This window comes from Lynx rufus, unplaced genomic scaffold, assembly GCF_022079265.1.
Source record: "Lynx rufus isolate CCGP_SWC_20201006 ecotype Redwood Valley unplaced genomic scaffold, mLynRuf1.p SCAF_13, whole genome shotgun sequence".
Taxonomy (NCBI): domain Eukaryota; kingdom Metazoa; phylum Chordata; class Mammalia; order Carnivora; family Felidae; genus Lynx; species Lynx rufus.
The window spans coordinates 25,441,617-25,463,379 of NW_025814827.1; the positions used below are offsets into that span (position 1 = coordinate 25,441,617).

General features: G+C 39.0%; 1 protein-coding gene across 1 annotated transcript in view; it reads left to right on the top strand.

Annotated features, from left to right (window-relative positions):
* The window catches only part of ATP8B4 (ATPase phospholipid transporting 8B4 (putative)), a 259,928-nt gene that overhangs the window by 117,440 nt on the left and 120,725 nt on the right, over positions 1-21,763 (top strand). The window contains 1 exon segment of the mRNA XM_047075128.1: positions 12,636-12,708. Coding sequence (XP_046931084.1) covers positions 12,636-12,708 — 73 coding nt within the window.

A 21,763-nucleotide genomic window follows, 5' to 3' on the forward strand; every position in this document is an offset into this window, starting at 1 on the left:
TGGAATTTTGGTCAACCTCTTGGCCAAGTCACATGGCTGATGCGTGGGGAACTTGGACCCAAGTCCATGTCTTCTGATTCTTTTTTTTTTTCAATGTATGAAATTTATTGTCAAATTGGTTTCCATACAACACCCAGTGCTCATCCCAAATGGTGCCCTCCTCAATACCCATCACCCACCCTCCCCTCCCTCCCACCCCCCATGAACACTCAGTTTGTTCTCAGTTTTTAAGAGTCTCTTATGCTTTGGCTCTCTCCCACTCTAACCTCTTTTTTTTTTTTCCTTCCCCTCCCCCATGGGTTTCTGTTAAGTTTCTCAGAATCCATATAAGAGTGAAACCATATGGTATCTGTCTTTCTCTGTATGGCTTATTTCACTTAGCGTAACACTCTCCAGTTCCATCCATGTTGCTACAAAGGGCCATATTTCATTCTTTCTCATTGCCACGTAGTGCTCCATTGTGTATATAAACCACAATTTCTTTATCCATTCATCAGTTGATGGACATTTAGGCCCTTTCCATAATTTGGCTATTGTTGAGAGTGCTGCTATAAACATTGGGGTACAAGTGCCCCTATGCATCAGTACTCCTGTATCCCTTGGGTAAATTCCTAGCAGTGCTATTGCTGGGTCATAGGGTAGGTCTATTTTTAATTTTTTGAGGAACCTCCACACTGTTTTCCAGAGTGGCTGAACCAATTTGCATTCCCACCAACAGTGCAAGAGGGTTCCTGTTTCTCCACATCCTCTCCAGCATCTATAGTCTCCTGATTTGTTAATTTTGGCCACTCTGACTGGCATGAGGTGATATCTGAGTGTGGTTTTGATTTGTATTTCCCTGATGAGGAGCGACGTTGAGCATACTTTCATGTGCCTGTTGGCCATCTGGTTGTCTTCTTTAGAAAAGTGCCTATTCATGTTTTCTGCCCATTTCTCACTGGATTATTTGTTTTTCGGGTGTGGAGTTTGGTGAGCTCTTTATAGATTTTGGATACTAGCCTTTTGTCCGATAGGTCATTTGCAAATATCTTTTCCCATTCCGTTGGTTGCCTTTTAGTTTTGTTGGTTGTTTCCTTTGCTGTGCAGAAGCTTTTTATCTTCATAAGGTCCCAGTAGTTCACTTTTGCTTTTAATTCCCTTGCCTTTGGGGATGTGTCGAGTAAGAAATTGATACGACTGAGGTCAGAGAGGTCTTTTCCTGTTTTCTCCTCTAGGGTTTTGTTGGTTTCCTGTCTCACATTCAGGTCCTTTATCCACTTTGAGTTTATTTTTGTGAATGGTGTGAGAAAGTGGTCTAGTTTCAACCTTCTGCATGTTGCTGTCCAGTTCTCCCAGCACCATTTGTTAAAGAGACTGTCTTTTTTCCATTGGGTGTTCTTTCCTGCTTTGTCAAAGATGAGTTGGCCATACGTTTGTGGGTCTAGTTCTGGGGTTTCTATTCTATTCCATTGGTCTGTGGTATTTTGTGCCAATACCATGCTGTCTTGATGATGACAGCTTTGTAGTAGAGGCTAAAGTCTGGGATTGTGATGCCTCCTGCTTTGGTCTTCTTCTTCAAAATTCCTTTGGCTATTCGGGGCCTTTTGTGGTTCCATATGAATTTTAGGATTGCTTGTTCTAGTTTTGAGAAGAATGCTGGTGCAATTTTGATTGGGATTGCATTGAATGTGTAGATAGCTTTAGGTAGTATTGACATTTTGACAATATTTATTCTTCCAATCCATAAGCATGGAATGTTTTTCCATTTCTTTATATCTTCTTCAATTTCCTTCATAAGCTTTCTATAATTTTAAGCATACAGATCTTTTACATCTTTGGTTAGATTTATTCCTAGGTATTTTATGTTTCTTGGTGCAATTGTGAATGGGATCAGTTCTCCATGTCTTCTGATTCTAATGACACAGACTTTCTACTGTGTTAAATTGTTCCTTTCATAAATAGGAGGTCATGATTCTCCCTTTTAAGAATGTCATCTTCAAAGGATAGGGTCTTTACTATAAAGTGCCCAAGTGTTTGTTTAAACAATTCATTAGGATTTGTCATTCATGAATTTGAAACATTACCTTGAATTTGTCTCTCTTCCTAATGGTCTGGGGTACAAAACTGATGACCTAGTGAAAAGAAGTATTCTAGTAATTGGGAGCAATAAAATTTATCCTGATCTTGACAGGAATATGAATGACATAATGGTTGAATCCTCAAAAAGTAGAGATATTTTACTCATGACCATGAGTAAATCCCGACTGAAATCTGTTGGCATGATGTTAAGTCATGAAAAGTCAAGTCTAGAGGGACTAGAATAATACAGTACAGGCATATAGTTTTCTGATGAGCTCACTATATAAGGGGACAAATCTGGGAATATCTTGAGGAATGAAAGTTGATATATACTTTATTAGACAATTTCTCTGGTCTATCAGTTTTCTTGCTGGGCTTTGATGACAGCTGTATGGCAAACAGTCTACTACTGAGATCATTGTTCTGGAGTACAGGTATTCTTCATTCCTGACTAAAACAATATCCACATGCTCCAGGTATCAGAAGGCAAAGATAATTTAACTAGTGTTATTTAAGGGCTAGAGTTATATTTCCCACTAGTCTGTAGATTCCTTGATAACCATGGTTTGTATCTAGTTCCACTTGTAGCTCTGACACTCAGCCCCTGACTCAGAGTATTCATTTTGCAGATATGGGGCAGTTTTGAATTCATTAATGAAGGGAGATGATACTTCACATGCTACTGAGTGGTGATCTAATTAAGAATTTTACCTACATCCATCCTATTGCTGAGAAACTCAAAATGATAAACATTACTAACTACTTAAAAACTTTCTTAAAAAGTGTGTAGGACTTACTGTGACTATAATTCTAGTAAGTAAATAAACTCATGATCTTCCACTAATATCCATAGTAGTGCTTTGTGCCACAAAATCAGGATTACTATTTTCAGAAATACTAGGTTCTCTGACAAGAGCAAATAAAATCAGACTAGAGACACCACTGCTTTATCCTCATTGGTATGGCATGTGTTATTACTTGGCATGTTAACCAGCTAATATTTCTTTTCTGGCTTAATAGACATTTGGTTCTTTCTTAACCTTTCTCTATATAGGAAAATTGATTAAGAATAGCAATGAGGGGGGCACTTGAGTGGCTTAGTTGTTTAACATCTGACTCTTGGTTTCAGCTCAGGTCACTATCTCATGTTAGTGAGTTTGAGCCTTGTGTCAGGCTCCATGCTGACAGTGCAGAGCCTTCTTGGGTTTCTCTCGCTCTTTCTCTGTGCTTACACACACTCTCTCTAAAATAAACAAACTTTAAAAAAATAGCAACGTGAGGGGTGCCTGGGTGGCTCAGTCAGTTAAGTGACTCTTGATCTCGGCTCAGGTCATGATCTCATGGTTCGTGAGACTGAGTTCCACATCGGTCTCTGTGCTGACAGCACAGAGCTTGCTTGGGATTCTCTCTTTCCCCCCTCTCTGCCCCTCCTTTGCTCACGTGCATGCTCTCTTTCTCTCTAAATAAATAAACATTAAAGTTTTTTGTTGTTTTTTTTTTTTTTTTAATAATAGCAATGGAAAGCATAATAAAGGCTTTTAATCCTGGAACCAAGATATTCAGGTGTCATTCTCCTCCATTGGGAACTGTCTTTTTTTGGGGTGTTTTCAAAAAGAGTTGCTGTTATTCACTACTGATCTGGGTCAGAGCATATTCTCTGATTTCTCAAAATAAGGTGTGGCAATTTAGATGAAGAGAATGGTTGATCTACTCAGACTAAGGTAATAGCTTGGTTTTTTTTTTTTTTTCCCACCAAAATGTGTTCTTCATACGAGGAATATTTTAGGAATGGTGATTTTTTTTTCCTATAGACACTCTAAGATATTTGGGTGGTAAGTGGTTATCAGTACAGTATTTTTTAATAGCAAACTACTAAAAATTTATCTTTCAACTTCATTTACTAATCATTGCAGTGAATTGGGCAACCCAAAGTTTTACAGACTTTTCCTCCAAAAGTTATAAGATGGAGTAGGGAGCACAAAGACTCATGGCAGTTGCTCATATTGACTTTACAGAATTGAAATTGGAATTGTTAGAAATTGAAATAGTTTAGAATGGAAAAGTAATCTAATTGCAAGAGCATGTCAATAGTAAAATTGGGAAGTGGGCTCTCAGTTTGTAGGGGTTGCTCTGCTGTGCCACCCATAGGCCCCTTCCAGACTGCAGAGCACATTTCTCCAGCTATCAGGAGTGCTGCATACATACAACTCTGAACTGTCAGGCCCCTCTGGGAATTCCCATTGGCTGAGGAGAACTGTTTTGTTCAAGGTCACCCCTTCTTGCTGAAGTCACACTTCATCCATTGAGTGAACAATGCCAAGGTATAATCTGGCCCCCTTGATCCAGTTCTGAAGCTCCAGAGCTCCCCATGAAGTTGGCTAAACCTTTGTTGTGACTGTATCAATAGTCCAACTCCTCCCTCTGCCCAACTGTCTCCCTCACTCTCTCCCAGGTGTCAGTGCCAAGAGAACTTGCCTATAAACTTCTTGCACACAGATCTCCTTCTGAAGCTGCTGCCCAGAAATCAGACTAGACCTAAACAGCTCTGTTTTCTCCATGGCCAATCTAAGGCATTTCCTTCAGCATTCATATGTGAGAGAAGATTGTAATCATCTTCCTTGAAACAGTTTTCTTCTGACTTTCTTGTGGTCTCATCATCTCTTAGGCATCTGTTAATAGAATCCTACTAAGAATTTACAGAAGACAGGATCTTAGGAGGCTGATTCAGGACAAGTTTCAGTTTAGGGAAATGATCAAAGAGAATACACTTTCTGTACAACTCTCAGTAGGCTTATTGTTCAGGTGAAACTTAGTGAATTGATTATTTTCTTTTGAGAGTAGGAAGGCTAAATTGTGTGTCTGTTTCTGCATCCACATAATGCACAATAGAAGCTGCAAAGATTTATATAAATTAGGCAGGACATCTATAAAATTGATTACTTTTTCTCAGCAAATCACTGAACTGATTTATCCATGCTGAAGGACTATATCTTTTATCATCTCTCCTTCCTCCCACCCTTCCCCCTGGGCAAATTGGTATGCAAGCCTCTTCAGCAGCTGATCTCAGACCTCCCTGTGTGGCTCTGCCTCAGAATAAGCACTGTGTGAATAAGAGGAAAAGAAGGGAAACATCTGCATTTTTCAAAATAAAAAGATTCCAAAGATACAAATATTAGGCTCCTTCTCAATGTAATGAGATCCTGTTCACCAGTCTGTTATAGGATCAGGGCCAAGCTTTACGTCTTACTCTCCTGTGGCTCTGACAGCAGTGTGAGCAGGGGAGGAGCAGAGAGAGAGAGGGAGACACAGAATCTGAAGCAGGCTCCAGGCCATGAGCTGTCAGCACAGAGCCTGACGCAGGGCTCGAACCCACGAACCATGAGATCATGACCTGAGCCTAAGTCGGACACTCAACCGACTGAGCCACCCAGGCACCCCTGTACTATTGTTCTTGATCAACTCTCTTCTGCTCTTTAGGGTCCATCCTCTTTCTAAATAGGCAAGATGTAGTAATCATTGAAAATGAGGTAAAAAAGAATAATAAATATAGATATATTAGGAACATGGGCTTTGTAGTTAGATAGACTCGGGTTCCAGTCCTGGCTCTGCCACTTACATGTGGCCTTGGAAGAGTTTTCTTATAATTTTTTCCTCCCCAATTGACCTTTAAAATACCAATCTATGTGGGGCGCCTGGGTGGCGCAGTCGGTTAAGCGTCCGACTTCAGCCAGGTCACGATCTCGCGGTCCGTGAGTTCGAGCCCCGCGTCAGGCTCTGGGCTGATGGCTCAGAGCCTGGAGCCTGTTTCCGATTCTGTGTCTCCCTCTCTCTCTGCCCCTCCCCCGTTCATGCTCTGTCTCTCTCTGTCCCAAAAATAAATAAAAAACGTTGAAAAAAAAATTAAAAAAAAAAATACCAATCTATGTAATGCCAAAAATTCAAATTGTACACAAAAGTATACCATAAAGTGAAGTCTCCCTTCGTTCCAATTTTCCTCTTCATTTTCTTTCTCTAGTGGCAATCACTGAATGATTTCTTGCATTTCTTTTAAGAAATTTTCCATGTATTTAAGAATAGAGGTTATGTAGGTATATCCTTGCTTCGAACCAGTTAGAATCTTACCATGCATATGTAGTGCCCTGAACGTGCTTATTTTTAACCTAATAATGTAACTTAGAGGATATTTTATATTACACATGCAACCTGTCTTCTCAGTGGCTGAATTGTATTCCTTCCATTGAGTAGATGGACCATAATTAAATACATGTACCGTGGCACATCTGTCTAATCCTTATTGATGGGCATTGATAGTTTATAACATAATACTGCAGTAAACATCATTGTACATCCATCTTTGAACACCTGTATGATCAGTTGCTTAAAGTGAAATGCCTACTTCTAAGTGTGTGGGCATTACAATTTTTGATGTTACAAAATAAGGCAAATGTCTCTATTTCTCTGAACCTCAGTTTTGTATTCTATAAAATGGGAGTAGCAATAGTACCTATCTCATAGGGTTGTTGTCAGGATTAAATGAGGGAAGAAGATACACAAGTAATGTTTCCAGATGTAACACATTAAAATACAGGATGTCCAGTTAAATTTGAAGTTCAGATAAACAATGATAATATTTTAGTATACATATGTTCCAAATATTGTAGGAGGTATACTTATATGAAAAAATTACTTGTTTATCTGAAATTCAAATTTAGTTGGGTGTCATTTATTTTTATTTGGAAACCTTGTATATGAAGGCATCAGCACAGTCCTTGGAATACAGTAAGCACTAAATAAATACTGGTTGCTATAATTATAATTAGACATTTAGGGAAATGCTATCATTCAGCAAATGTTGTATTTTTTAAATGTTTATTTGTCTTGAGAAGAGAGTGAAAATTATGTCAGGGGCCCATGTCCGCAAGCTATTTTGGGATCAGCTGTTCTTATACACAGTGGTATATACTATTGCTCTTGATTAAATCCTTTCAGCTCTTGAGGGTCCATCCTCTTTCTAAATAGGTAAGATGTAGTAATCATTGAAAATGAAGTAAAAAAGAATAATAAATATAGATATATTAGGAACATGGGCTTTGTAGTTAGATAGACTCAGTTTCCAGTCCTGGTTGGATTGTGCATGTGCGCATGTGTGCATGAGTGGGGGAAGGGCAGAGAGAGGGGCAGAGAGAGAATCCTAAGCAGGGTCTTTACTGTCAGTGCAGAGACGCAAGCAGGGCTCAGTCTTACCAACTGTGAGATCATGACTTGAGTTGAAATCAAAAGTTGAACCGACTCAGCCCCCCAGGTATCTCAGTCAACAAATATTTCTTGAGTTCCTGCTGTGAGTTAGGCATTATGCTGGGTCCTGGGGATACACTGGTGAATAAAACAAGGTCTGTGTGGGTAGAAGAATGTTTTTGTGTGTTACAGGTCTGATGTGGGCTTGAGGTTAAAGAAGGAACCAAAATCATTGATGTGGATTGACTGGTTAATTAGGGGAGGTCAATTATATTGACCTTCTTAATTATCTTATCTCTCTGGTACCCCAACATGTCTTCTGTAGCTTTGAGGAAATTCTCTTTTCGGGCTCTAATGGGCAATCAGAAATATTAAAGTATGGAAAAGATGACAGGAAGATTGAGGAGCCTGTTGAAGATCTCCTTATGTCCCTTAAGCTTCAGCAGTCAGCTTAAGATATTTTGCTCAAAGCAAATTCTTGATTTCTAGCCTCTAGAGCCATTAGTTCAACAACAGGGAACATGGTAGGTACTATCTCACTCTTGGAATTGTGTTTTCTCAAGAAGTTTCTCAGCATAGCCTAGCTAGTAGCTCTGTATGTCACATTAGGAGGAAGCAGATTCAGAACAGTTTATTAGTTACTAAATACAGTTGCTATCTCACTATCTTTTCTCAGAGCTCAGATTATCTGATGTTCTGAGAATAGGTATATAGTTAGTGGGTGTATTTAAAAAAAATTCCTTCCTCAAAGTAATTCTAGTTGCCATTCAGTGGCAGTTTAACTTCATATGTTTTATGGTGACTTTGGAATTGAAATTTTAGGAATTTTTTTCTTTAATTTTGGCTTATATTTAGCAATCAGCTTGTGAGTTTACTAAGGTAAAGTCTATACCATTACCACATCTATTTTACAAAAGCCTGATTCAAAGATGCATTAATTAGATTATGTCATTTCAAAATGTGAGATAATTATGTAATGATATGGAAAATGGAAGCTTATTTAAAAATCTTGGAATTTCTGGATTCAGTGCAATTAAGTGAATTAACTTGCTCTCAGAATATTCATATATTTTAATTCCTTTATGAGAGCAGAAGGGCTTTCCCTGACAAAGGTAATGGCCAAGTCTGTGGACCCAGATATCTTCCTTGCAGCCCATGAGGCCATCCTGTGTCCCCCTCACAGAGCTGTGATGCAAGCTTGCTCCAAACACGAGCCCCAAGAACAGCTGCACCACACATGGAGAGCCAGGGGAGTGTCTGTTTTCATTGTTTCAGGATGATGACGAAATGCAATCACTATACAAGTTAACATCTTAGAAGAAGTTTAGAAATATTTTGAAGATGAGCTTTAAATTAAATCTTCCGGTCTGCCCCTCTGGTCTTGTTGGTATGTCTTTGATGTGTCATCAGTGGTGGTTGTAGTAGGTAGGACAAGAAAAATGGTGGGATTTAACATATAGATAGATAATTTAAATTTATTTTCAGGTCTTTATCAGTTTATACTTGGTCAGTAAGTTTGGATACTGTAAGTTTCAGTAAGTTTGGATAGCTAAGACCCTGAGTGCTCACTGAAACATATCTCTGATATCCTAGTTAATTGTAGTTATAATTATCTGCCAAGATGGAATAGGAAATAATATTAAAAATCATATTAAACCCCTCCCTCCTTGATTGTACTATACACTTACCAGATTTTTCGACATATACATTCAAATAAAGGGTTTAACCAAGATACCACACATAGCCTGTTGTTTAATATCCCATGCCCTTTTCTCACAAAACTCTAATTGGATCTGTAGAGTATTACTTCTCCTCCCTAAAATAATCCATTTTCTTCTTCTTCCTTTTATTCTTCACTTACTTTCTGTTAACTGTTTTAAGTCATAAGATGACTTTCTGTCATAAGCTCACTTGGTAAGGATTATGCTGTCTTCTTGGCAGGGTGCTGTCCACAAATCTGACACATAGGTCTGTGTGTCTGTTGTTGGGGTTATTGATGAAATAAGCATCGGACACTGCTTGCTGTTTCTTGCCAGGTTGCTAATTAGTTTGGGATAATATTTCTTTCAAGGAAATTTCCCCCATGATTATGTACCTTGCCAATAATATTTTGCTTCAAGTTCAGAAAAATTTTGTGCCAACCTGCATTTTTGCCTGGTGAAGGTTTTCTATAGCCCATGGCCTGCAGAAATGATACTGTGTCCTGTGGAATTTGCACATATACATACCAGAAAGTTTTTAAGGTCTCAAATTCTGTTAAATATAGACTTTGGAAGCAAAATATTTGGAATGCTCCTTTTTAGGGGAGAACTTTCCATTGGGGTAAGTAGAGAAAGGTAGGTGGTCAAGGTAGAGCAGGTGTTGGAAGATATCTGGGATAACAAAGGGGACTTCTGGGAAGAGGAGCTCAGAGAGACTGATAGATATATGTTTTGGGCACAGGGCACACAGGGCACACAGGTGGCAAGAGAGAAAAAGAGGACTTGGGTGAGATAAAGGATGCTGGGTTCATATGTGGTGTTCAGGTTTTTTCTGCTTTCTTTGCCTGTCAGATGACATTGGTAGATTAATAGTCAGATCTTAGCAAGATATTAGTAAATACTTAATCTGAGTGTTTTTCTACTTTTGGAACTATTTAGTGTGTGAGAAAGTAGAGGTTAAAATATAGGTAGGGGTGCAGGTAGGTGTGAGGGGGGAAAGGCATGAGCACCTGGCATGAGGGAAGATATTTTGCTCTGCTTTATCTTTCTCCATATGGTTTAGATAAAGTTTCATGTTTATCGTATCAGTGATTCTTTGCATACTCTGGGGTTCTGCAAATTTGTTTTTTAACTTTTTAATAAAAATTTTTTAACATTTACTTTTGAGAGAGGCAGAGCATGAGCAGGGGAGGGGGGGAGGGGGGAGAGAGAGAGAGAGAGAGAGAGAGAGAGAGAGAGAGAGAGAGAGAGAGATACAGATACACAGAATCTGAAGCAGGCTCCAGGTTCTGAGCTGTTTATTAGCACAGAGCTGGACGTGGGCCTCGAACTCATGAACTATGAAACCATGACCTGAGCTGAAGTTGGACGTTCAACCAACTGAGCCACTCAGGTGCCCCTTAATAAAAAAATTTTTGAATGTTTATTCATTTTTCAGAGACAGAGTGAAGTGTGGGGTTGGGACAGAGAGAGAGGAAGACACAGAATCTGAAGCAGGCTCCAGGCTCTGAGCTGTCAGCACACAGCCTGATGTGGGGCTCGAACTCACAAACACTGAGATCATGGCCTGAGACAAAGTCAGATGCTCAATCAACTGAGCCACCCAGGTGCCTCTGCAAATTTTTTTCTTAGAGACATTTTGTTCTAGTATTTTTCCAAGTGTCGCAGTTAATTCAAGTAATTCCCATAGATACCACCACACTTATAATAATTTCTTTCTAATTGCTTTAGTTCTATAGAGAGAACTAACTAAATGTAAGATACTATAATATTTAATACCTAAATATAAGATACTTCTATAAATATAAGAACTAAATGTAATAAGATACTGAACTTGAGAAAAGCAAGTTAGAATTAAAAAAAAAACACCAAAACTCAGGTTTTGGTTTGTTCTCCTAAATAGTGGCTTTTGCTATCTATCTGTTCATACTTAACTATCAAAGGTGCATTTTGAAATGTGTAAGATATCCTATAGAGCTCCCTTTTTACTTTGGTTGATTATCTATTTGGGTGGAAGAGTTAGGGTACAGTCCTTCCTAGAGCTTTAGTAGATAGGACGGAGGAATAAGAGTTTGGAAATGAAACTTCATATCATCTGAGCTTCCCCTCAAAGCAGATGCACTTTCAATAGACACTTCAGGGCAATTCAGTAGCCGTGCATTTTCCATAAATAAGGACATGGTCTCCATCTCAGTCCATTCACATAAGCTTTTATCTGAGATACTGTCCCCTGAGAAATGCCACTCATGCTCCAAAGGAGGTAGTATCCAGGAGAAATAAATCAGCACATAATCCATACCTGTAAAAATAAATAAAATGAGATTTAGAAGGACTTCGTGTGTTCTCCATTGTTCTTGAAGTAGATAAAGTGCAGAAAAGTATGGTATTGGAAAAACGATTGAATTCTGGCTAGAGATGAAAATGCTCCAATTGAAAACTTTCCAGAACAACATGTACTTGGATCCGTATTAAAGAAAAACTCTTTGAGTGTTTAAGCCAAATGACCCAGCAGGGTTGATAGTGTGAGGCATATTTCACAGTTGTATAAATATTTAAAACTGTTTTCCAGCCTATAAAACAAGTAAATTAGGTTGTTTTTTAAAATACCACACAAGGAAATTAGCCGGCCCACCTTAACTTGTTGGGGAACCTGCCCTTCTCATCCCAGCCTTCTCTCTTAAAAGGGGATTGCTGGGAAAGAAGTGTGGAGAAGGCTTTCAACTTGGAAAACAAAGCTGGTTTATGTTTTAGAGAATTTCAGATGGAGTGATTAGCATCATGGTATACTGCCACAGGTGTTCTGTTTCCAGATGGCCTGTCTTCCTAATGTGTCACAAGGGGCCAAACCAACTAGATTCAATAGCTTTTTATCATAAGTCCTTTTGAACGTGGTGAAGGGTAGACTAGGGGCTCCATTATATACATAAGCCTAAAAGAAAGCAGTGCAGCCTCTTGGCTAGGTGGTTCTCAATTCTGAGCTATTGCTCCTGGCTATGAAAGTGCCACCAAGCCTGTTCTTCAGCCACAGGCTTATGGATGATGGGTAGGTGTTCTTTCTCATTCAGTCTCACAAGGCTGCTTTGATCCCCCATTGTTGTTCATGCCCTTTCCAAAATTTTTATTCTTTTCCTCTTACTTGCATTGTAGCTATTGCCTTGGACCACTTTCTTTTGCCTCCAGTTAAACAGAATTCTGAGACAATGGCAGTGATGTTTTATTTCTATATTTATTAATGTAGAGTCTGAGAAGAATGCTAAAGACTAAATTTATTGCTACCCGCTCTTCACCCCTGCCCCCAGCCCAACCAGCCGATGTTTTGGCCAAGGAAATGCAAGCAAGAGTTAATAGCTGGTATACAAAGCTGGCACCATGGGGTGGTGACACCATGGAGCACACAGCCAAGGGTTAGGCATCTTGGGTTTAATCCTAGGGGTACCCCCAACTCACTGGGTATCCTTGAGCAAATCACTTGACCTCTCTGGGCTTTAGTTCCCACATCACTCAGGTAAAAGACTTAAGTTATATAAGGTCCTTTGAATTTTGCATTGTAGAAAAGTCTTCTGTTATATGATGTTTCATTGTAAATACATTTCCTTGATTCTTCTTTGTTAATTAAAAAATTTATTTTGTTTTTGTTCTTAGACTGCAGAATGAAAAATGGATGAATGTCAAAGTGGGAGACATCGTTAAATTAGAAAATAACCAGTTTGTTGCTGTGAGTATTTAGTACAATTTAAAGAATTTATCTCAGGTTAAAATAGCATATGTACTGAAGTATTTACATTTGAAAATTTGGTAAATCTGTACTAATTAATAATAATTAAGAAAAGAATACCAGAACGTATTACTAAAAAGTCTCAATTATAAAATGTTGAAAAAGACATATTAATTAATTACTTTGATAGCCTGAGTGATTATCTCTTCGTCTATTTCCTTTGTGATCTTTTTTCTTTTTTTGAGAGAGAGAGAGGGGAGGGGAGTGGCAGAGGGAGAGGGTAAGGGAGAGAGGGAATCTTAAGCAGGCTCTATGCCCAATGTGGAGCCCAACACAGGGCTTGATCCTAGGAACTCTGAGATCATGACCTGAGCCGCAATCAAGAGTCATATGCTTAACCAACTGAGCCACCCAGACGCCCTCCTTTGTGATACTTTAAATCAATAGACATAGAAGATTTTAAAAGAAGCTATCATTTCATATAAAAGATTTAAAAATGCTCCAGTACTTTAAGAACAGTTATTTCTCACATATTTTGAATACTACCCCTTAATAATCGGATTATTACTGTTAATTTGCAATATAGTTGAAGAAGATAACCAGAGGACAAAAAAATGTATGCTTCTTCCTGAATAATCACAATAAAAAAATTTCTATTGGTCTGAACTAATAAAATGCTATTTATGACATTTTGCTTTGCCTATCAAATGTACTATAATTTATAGTCTCAAGCTTCCTATGTTACAATTTCCTTGATAAAATTCAAGGGGTCACTTCAATGACTAAAATATATGTGATGAACTGTAGCTCACATTAAATGAAGGGCAAGAAAACTAATCAGATGAGAGATTGAAGTTCAAGTTATTGTAGTCTTTATGTCAAATACATATTAGTTATGAACATTTGTGTTCAGTACAGTTTTATGTATCAAGTTGTGTCCTTCATTAAATCTGAGGCATTTTCCCATAGGAAAAAGGAGTGACCCCAAGATCTCTTTACAAGAATAACTCAGTTGTGGGGCACTTGGGTGGCTCAGTCGGTTGAACATCAAACTCCAGCGCAGGTCATGATCTCACCTTTCCTGCGTTTGAGCCCTCCATCAGGCTGTCTGCTGTCAGCGCAGAGCCCCTTAGAATCCTCTGTCCCTCTCTCTCTCTACCACTCCCTTTCTCACCCCCCCCCTCAAAAATAAATGTTAAAAAAAAAAAAGAATAACTCAGTTGAGACTCCTAAAGATTCACTTTCAGAAATAGTCTTCTTTCATTAATGCACTGTCTGCGTATACTGATCCTCTGGAACAGCCTATGTTAAGAAGACTACTCAGTGGTCAGACCATTTACAAAAGAGCTCACCCGCTAAATGGAGAAGTGTTTATGTCCCTGACAACATCGATTCTTTGGAAAATAGCCGAGAACCAAAAATAAGTACAAAGGGGGGCGCCTGGGTGGCGCAGTCGGTTGAGTGTCCGACTTCAGCCAGGTCACGATCTCGCGGTCCATGAGTTCGAGCCCCGCGTCAGGCTCTGGACTGATGGCTCGGAGCCTGGAGCGTGTTTCCGATTCTGTGTCTCCCTCTCTCTCTGCCCCTCTCCCGTTCATGCTCTGTCTCTCTCTGTCCCAAAAATAAATAAAAAACGTTGAAAAAAAAATTTAAAAACAAACAAACAAAAAAACAAAAATAAGTACAAAGGGGTTGGCACAGCCAAAAGAGAGGTTTCAAAGTCCACATACTGTGGCCTAGGCTCCTTATACGTAGGACGGTATGCCAGGTTCTCACAGTTTACAATTGACACTTGATCAACATGGGTTTGAACTGCGTGGGTCACCCCCCTGTCCCTGCCCTTACCGGTAGGTTTTTTCTGTGTGTATATATACATATATATATATATGAATGTATATATATATGTATATATATGTATGTGTATATATATATATGTATATATATATATGTACACATACATATATATACACACACACACACATATATATATATGCACTATATTTATATTTTTCCCTATATATATACACTATACGGTACTACAAATGTATTTTCTCCTCATGATTTTCTTAGCATTTTCTTTTCTCTAGCTTACTTTATGGTAAGCATATAGTGTATAATACATATAACTACCAAAATATGTATTAATTGACTGTTAATGTTATCATTAAGGCTTCTGGTTGATAGGGTATTAGTAGTTAAGTTTTTTGGGAGTCAAAAGTTACACTGCATGGATTTTTGACTGAATGGGGGTTGGCATCCCTAGCCCCATGTTGTTAGATTAGACGCAACTCAAATTAGCTTATCCAGCTTATTTTCCAGCTCATTAAAGATTAGCAGCAATACACTAGGGAGTGGCATCTGCTGGTTCTAACCTGTAGGAAAGATGCAGACAGATACAGGTATCTCTTGTTATCTGAAAGTAGAGCGGTCCTGTGAAACCTTCAATAAGCCAATATAGCACAAATCAAAGACTCTTACCCTTAATTCGTATGGAAAACTTTTTTGAGTATTCCCAGGCCCCCAAAATAATCTCTCTTAGGCCTTTCTGATACCTTAGGACACATCTTGCTAATGATGCACAAAATAAGTCAAGATAAAGCACAAATGCTCACAGACAGTTCAAAGCTTTTGAGGCTAGACACCGAGATGCTGAGGATAGTTCTGGGAGAAGGAACTTGGTGGGGACTCTCTTGCTCTCAGGTGCACACTACTTCTGTAAGGGTTCACTACAAACTTGTATGCTACTTTTGCTTTTCCTTCTTTTCATAAAGGTAAAAATCCTTTTCATATTTCTTTTGGTTAGTGAAAACAAGTACTGATATAGTTCTTCCATGAAGTGGTGTAATGAAAACTTTCAAAAAGTTGGGGATACCTGTGTAGTGTAAGGGCAGTGAAGTGAATTGGGTTAGAACTGAGTCTGCTCCATTCCTTCAGTGACAGCACTATATCTTCTCTGCCTATGGTTTCTCCATGTGTCAATCAAGGTGCCAGACCACTATATCATCCCAAAGATCCCTTCCAGTCCTGTGTGCTAATTCTCTGTCTGAACTGAGATGACTACAGGATTGTTGAAGGCAAAGAGCACGTTGATCTGGCTGGTCTCTCACACCTAGTGCCATGTTGGGTCATGGTGGGCAGACAGCAAGTGATGGCTGAATGAATAAATGTCAGTCTTTTGTAAGAGAGAAGACAGAGGGGAAAATGGATATAAACTTTGGAAATTCAGAGTGTTCTGGCTCAATGGGATACTAATATACATCTGTGTGCTCAAAGAAAAGGTCACATATCTTCAGGATTCTTTGCTTAAGAAGAAAAGTCTTCATGTAATGTAATTTAGTTCTGGGTTCAATTAAAATGATTACAGTGAAAAAGTTTTGGTGCAACTAGATGGTTAACCTTCACTTTTTAAAAACACTGGCATATGTGGAATTCTAAGATGTGTGCATTCAAAAAAATGTTTGGCAACTACTTTATCCCAGGAATGGCACTAGATTATAATGGAATTAGAAAAAATTAAAGTGTGCCACACATGTAACTATTATTTTATTTACAATTGAATATTTCAGTGGCAATGCTAGACATATTCCCACTTCATGTATTCATAAAAACAGTGTATTTAAAGAGCCCCCTGTATGTGCTCTAACAAGGATAAATATTAGACTGAAATCACTTGTTCACTAATCTATATTCTAGTGTGTTCATTTATCACATTCTTTGGGGTGAATCCAAGAAAGGCAGAAATCAAACATATGTCCCAAATCTCCTAACTCTATAGGACCTCCTGGGTAACTTATCTGTGCTCCAACTTGCCCTCTGGCCTTGATATTCTAATTTGTATTTCCCCTCATCTTTATTCTTCATTTAGTTATATTTTCTATGTTATGGTACCTGTGCTTGCTTTGCTTCTGCAAAACTGTCTATGGAATGATGCATGGAAGGCAAGTGTAAGTGCACACATCAGGTGAAAGAAGACCAGTTCAATAGGTGTTTCATTAGCGTTGGTTTAAAATGAATCACACATTTAGACAAATTTCCATGAAGTCAGTGATCCATGTGTCCCAGCACTGTCCAGTAGAACTTCCTGCAGTGAGAGGTGCCTGGGTGGCTCCGTTGGTTAAGCATCTGAGTCTTGATTTCAGCTCAGGTCATGATCTTGAAGTTTGTGGGTTTCAGCCCCTCAGCAGGCTCTGTGCTGACAATGCAGAGCCTGCTTGGGATTCTCCCTCTCTCTCCCCTCCCCCACTCCCTCTCTCTCTCCCTCTCTGTCTCAAAATAAATAAACTTTAAAAAAAAAAAAGAACTTTCTACAGTGACGGAAATGTATATTTGTGCTGTCCAGTGTGACAGCCAATAGCCCCATGTGGACACTGAGTGCATAAAATGTGACTAGTGCAACTGAGGAACTGAATTTAAAATTTTATTTAATTTCAATTAAAAAAATTTTTTAAATGTTTGTTTGAGAGAACTTGAGTGGGGGAGGGGCAGAGAGAGAGAGGGAGACACAGAATCTGAAGCAGGCTCCGGGCTCAAACTTGTGGACCATGAGATCATGACCTGAGCCAAAGCTGGACGCCCAACCAACTGAGCCACCCAGGTGCCCCTAAAATTTTATTAAATTTTAATTAATTTTGATTTTTAAAAACATTTAGATTTAGATAGCTATGTGTGACTTGGGGCTGCTTGATTGTATGGCACAGATGTGGCCTTTTTATTGTGGCTACATGATGGGATGGGAATGCTTATTCTCCACTCTTCTCTACATCCAGTTCTTTACATTTTCACTTGGAGGGGCAGCACCAAAATAATCTTTTGAGCTTTTTGTACTGCCTTGCCCACATCTCTCTCCCAGGAGTGACTTCTGTGATTGCTGGGTTTGGGGGCAGGGAGTGGTGCCCATGACCCAGAGCCTCCTTCCTTCCCCTTCTCTTTGGGCTCTGCCTGTGTTCACAGTACATTCAGCCCTGCTCTTTCATTCCAACAATTTTACAAAAGCAAATCCTTGTGGTGGAGGTGCTTGGAAGGTCCAGGTAGTTTAGAGCTCCCTTTATCTACAGCTAGGTGAACCTAACAGGGATCAAGTATTAGCAAGCCCATTTGGCCCACAGACCTATAGCCTGGTCTCCAGCAGCTTTATTAATAACAAGGATGATGTGTTTATCTCCATTGATCTTGGTCTGATTCCTATAATTATAGTTCTGTTGGTTTAATCTTTGGATAAGTGAAGAAAAGAGTTCTTCAAATGCCAAAACTCTGTAGTGTCTCTTGATTATCTCACTTTGTTTCAGAATTTTTCTATGTCTGTCTAGCTACTTGGCATCTACAAAACTTTTTCTAAGGGCCAATGTTTTTATGGGTGAACTGCTATAATAATTTAGAAGTATGAATATACCTCCTGCTCCCTGAGGATTAGCTCATTTAATCTTTACATTAGCTCAAGGAAGGCAGGTTGTTCTATTATTGTTCCCATTTTACAGATGAGAAAAAAGTGCCATCAAATAGCTTGTCAATAGGAGAGCTAGGAGTTAAACACAGGCCATCTGGATTTTAACTCCACTCCTAATTGCTACCATCTGCTGGCTCCTTACCCCATTAAAAGTCATCCCAATTGCCTTGAACCTGGGTTTCCTAAGTTAGGGTCTTCAGGCTTGGGTGCTGGAAGTGAAGTGACCACAGAATGTTGTACCTAATTCTGATGCATAACCTCTAGTTGTTCATACTTAGAATTCTAAATTAATTTATGTCAGCTTATTCTATTTTAAGCAAGGAAAGGAGCTTGCCTGTGATGGCTAATTAGCTGGCATATTCAGAAGTTACCTTTGTTTTCCAGACAAGGAACCCTCACTACTCACTTAAAAAGAAATTTTAAAACATGTTTGGGCTGAACTTCCAGAGCTCCTAGTTTAATTTTGGGACCAGGAGGGGAAAATGTAGAGTGTGATTCACTTATTGCAATGAGATTGGCTTGCATGAGAAGAACCAAGTAAATGGTCAGACAAACACACTGCAAAGGTCTTTTTTTTTTTTTTAAATTTTTTTAAACATTTATTTATTTTTGAGACAGAGAGAGACAGAGCATAAATGGGGGAGGGTCACAGAGAGAGGGAGACACAGAATCTGAAACAGGCTCCAGGCTCTGAGCTGTCAGCACAGAGCCCGACGCGGGGCTTGAACCCACGGACCATGAGATCATGACCTGAGCCGAAGTCGGACGCTTAACCGACCGAGCCACCCAGGCGCCCCCAAAGGTCTTTATTAGTGCCAGAACTTGGACCCTGGGAGCCAGGCACACCTTCCTCCTTTACTTGACAGCAGTAACCTTGTTTTGTTTCCATTTTCCTACCTGGTGGTAGAAATAAACCCCTTACTGGACATGACCATATTTGAACATTTGAACATTTGAACGAGTGTCCTCTCTTCCTCTACTGTCCCCATCCCCCCAGAAGAAGGGCATTCATTTTTTAGGTGTTTACAACAGTAAAGGTTTTGTTTTAAAACAAAGACATTCGTCTGCTACCTGAATTGGAAATATCACCTTTAGAAATTAAAGAACTAGAAAGATGAATCTGATCTCAACTCCAGTACTGACCAAGGGTGGGCTTTGGCTCTCTCACCCATCAGGGCATCTCGTATAATTTTTTGCAGCACCTTAGTCCCTTTCAGAGAGGCCATGTGGTGATCTCATTGCCCTCTTTGTTATTTAAGATTTTATCGCTTCAAGTCAGAATTACTTGCTTCACACTAATTGTTGTAAATAAGCCCTCTTTCACTTTTAAAAATATGTGAGACAGTAGAAAGTTGAAAATTTCCAGAGGAAGATTTTTTAAAACATTTGTGTAAGCTGCACTGAAAAAGAAGCTTCTTGCTAAAGTATAGAGAGGTAGCATGCCATTTTCTACATTAGAAAAAAATACATGGTCAGTGTTCTGTTTATAAGCAATTATTCATTTGTGTGTGTGGGGGGGTGAAATATACAAGGTAAGGATTTTTTTTTGACTAAAGAAAGTAAAAATTAGTAAAGTAAGTAAAAGCTATGATCATTATTATTCTCCTTTTCTCCTTTCTTCCATCCTTTTCTTATTCTTCTCAAATAGTTAATTATTAAAAACATGTGTTAGATGTATCTAATACATGTTAGTAGACACTCAACATGCATTTGTTTGATCTGAAATTTAAATTTTAAATAAAAATATCACCTACAATCTTACACATTTTCATTTTTACAACTCCATCCTGATTCTTGTCTGTATCAAACCTATTTTCCTATAAGTATACTCATATTGCATGAGCCATTTTGGATTTTTATTTTGGGACTACAAAAGTAAAAGATAATATTGTAGATAGTAAAGAAGATAAAGAGCTCCATGTACCAGAATGACTTAATAGGGAGATTCAGATAGGACATTCCAATTAATTCTACAAATTTATCTTTACATCAGGTTATGGGGTTAATATCCCACTATTCTTAACCATTGTGGTTTTGGTTTTTAAACACCAACAAAGCAAAACAAAACAAAACACTTTCTGTTTGTCCTGGTCCAGTGATTTTGTAGCCACCCAGAGGAAAGAGTATACATCTGGGAACAGAGTTATAAATTCTAGTTCTAGCTCTGCCCTTTAAACTGTGTGGCATGAGCAGGGCATTAAATCCCTTAGGGCCTTTTAGAAGTGACAAAGCTCTCACCATGACTTTGTAAAGGCTATGGATGTTACGTGAATTAATTTAGTTCATCTACTGCTTGTGGGGCCAGAGATAAATTTCCCAGATTTCTTATTCACACAACAGGAACAATATTATCTTCTCACAGGATTGTTGAAAGAATAAAGTGACAGAATTGTGGAGAGTGTTTTATAAACTCTTAAAGAATTGTACAGCTTTTAGGTGTTGTCATTGCTTGAGATTTTGCTTTATTCTGAATTCTTCAATTCAGCAAACATTAATTATGCCTAATCAGTCTATGAGGACAGTGTTGTTGGTTGTGAGAACTCAAAGGTGTTCAGTGGATTCTTAAGTTTCCTCTGATTGAAGTATTTGTTTAAGGTTTCTATGAAGCAATTGCTTGGGCTTTTTGTTGTATGTGGAAGGTGGAGGAAAGGGCATTGTGTTGGAAAACACTGCTTCATCCTTGGGGGACATAGTTGAACTTCTCTTGGCAGGACATGGGGAAAAGTCACCAATAATTGAGAGAAGAAAGTACAAATGGTATCTGAGGAAGATGTTTTTGGTAGGAATTAACGACTATTTTCCTGGCACATTTGTGAGTTCCAATAAATGTGCTTTCGTTTCCTTGTTGTTGTTGTTTTTTTCTTTTTAATGTCTATTTATTTTTGAGAGAGAGAGAGAGAGAGAGAGAGAGAGAGAGAATATGAGTGGGGGGGGGGTAGAGAGAGAAGGAGACACAGAATGTGAAGCAGGCCTCAGGCTCCAAGCTGTCAGTACAGAGCCTGACATGGGGCTTGAACTCACAAACTGGGAGATCATGACCTGAGTGGAAGTCAGATGCTCAGCTGACTGAGCCACGCAGACGCCCCTCTTTCTCTGTTCTTAACTCCTGCTCATGTCTCTGCCTGGGGAGACCTCCCATTATTCCATCCAGAATCTTCCATAAAGCCATTCGTTGGCTACCAACCTGATGTACTCTACCTCATTTGCACTCCCCCCGTAGCACTTTGGTAATAAGATCTTTAGAACCTGTATTGTATTCTGCCTTTACTAAACTATAAAATCCTTGAAGGAAAGAGGCTTTTATTCATTTTAGTATTCTAACCTTAAATTGCCCAGATTCATGTGTCAATTGTGGCCTCAAACAAGTTACTGAACCTCTCTGGGCCTCACTTTGCTCATCTGTGAAGTGGGAATAACAACAGGACCTACACTACAGGATTTCTGTGGGAGTAAGCTCTCACTGAACACTGGTGTTACAAGCCCCTGCAACTCAGACACAAGTTTCTGGATCCACTAAGAATTGGGTACCCTGGCAGATACTGAACGGGTCAGCTTCAGGAGGCCTGGTCTGGGACTCAGTCATGGGCTGGTTGGGCTCTAAGACCTCCCTTA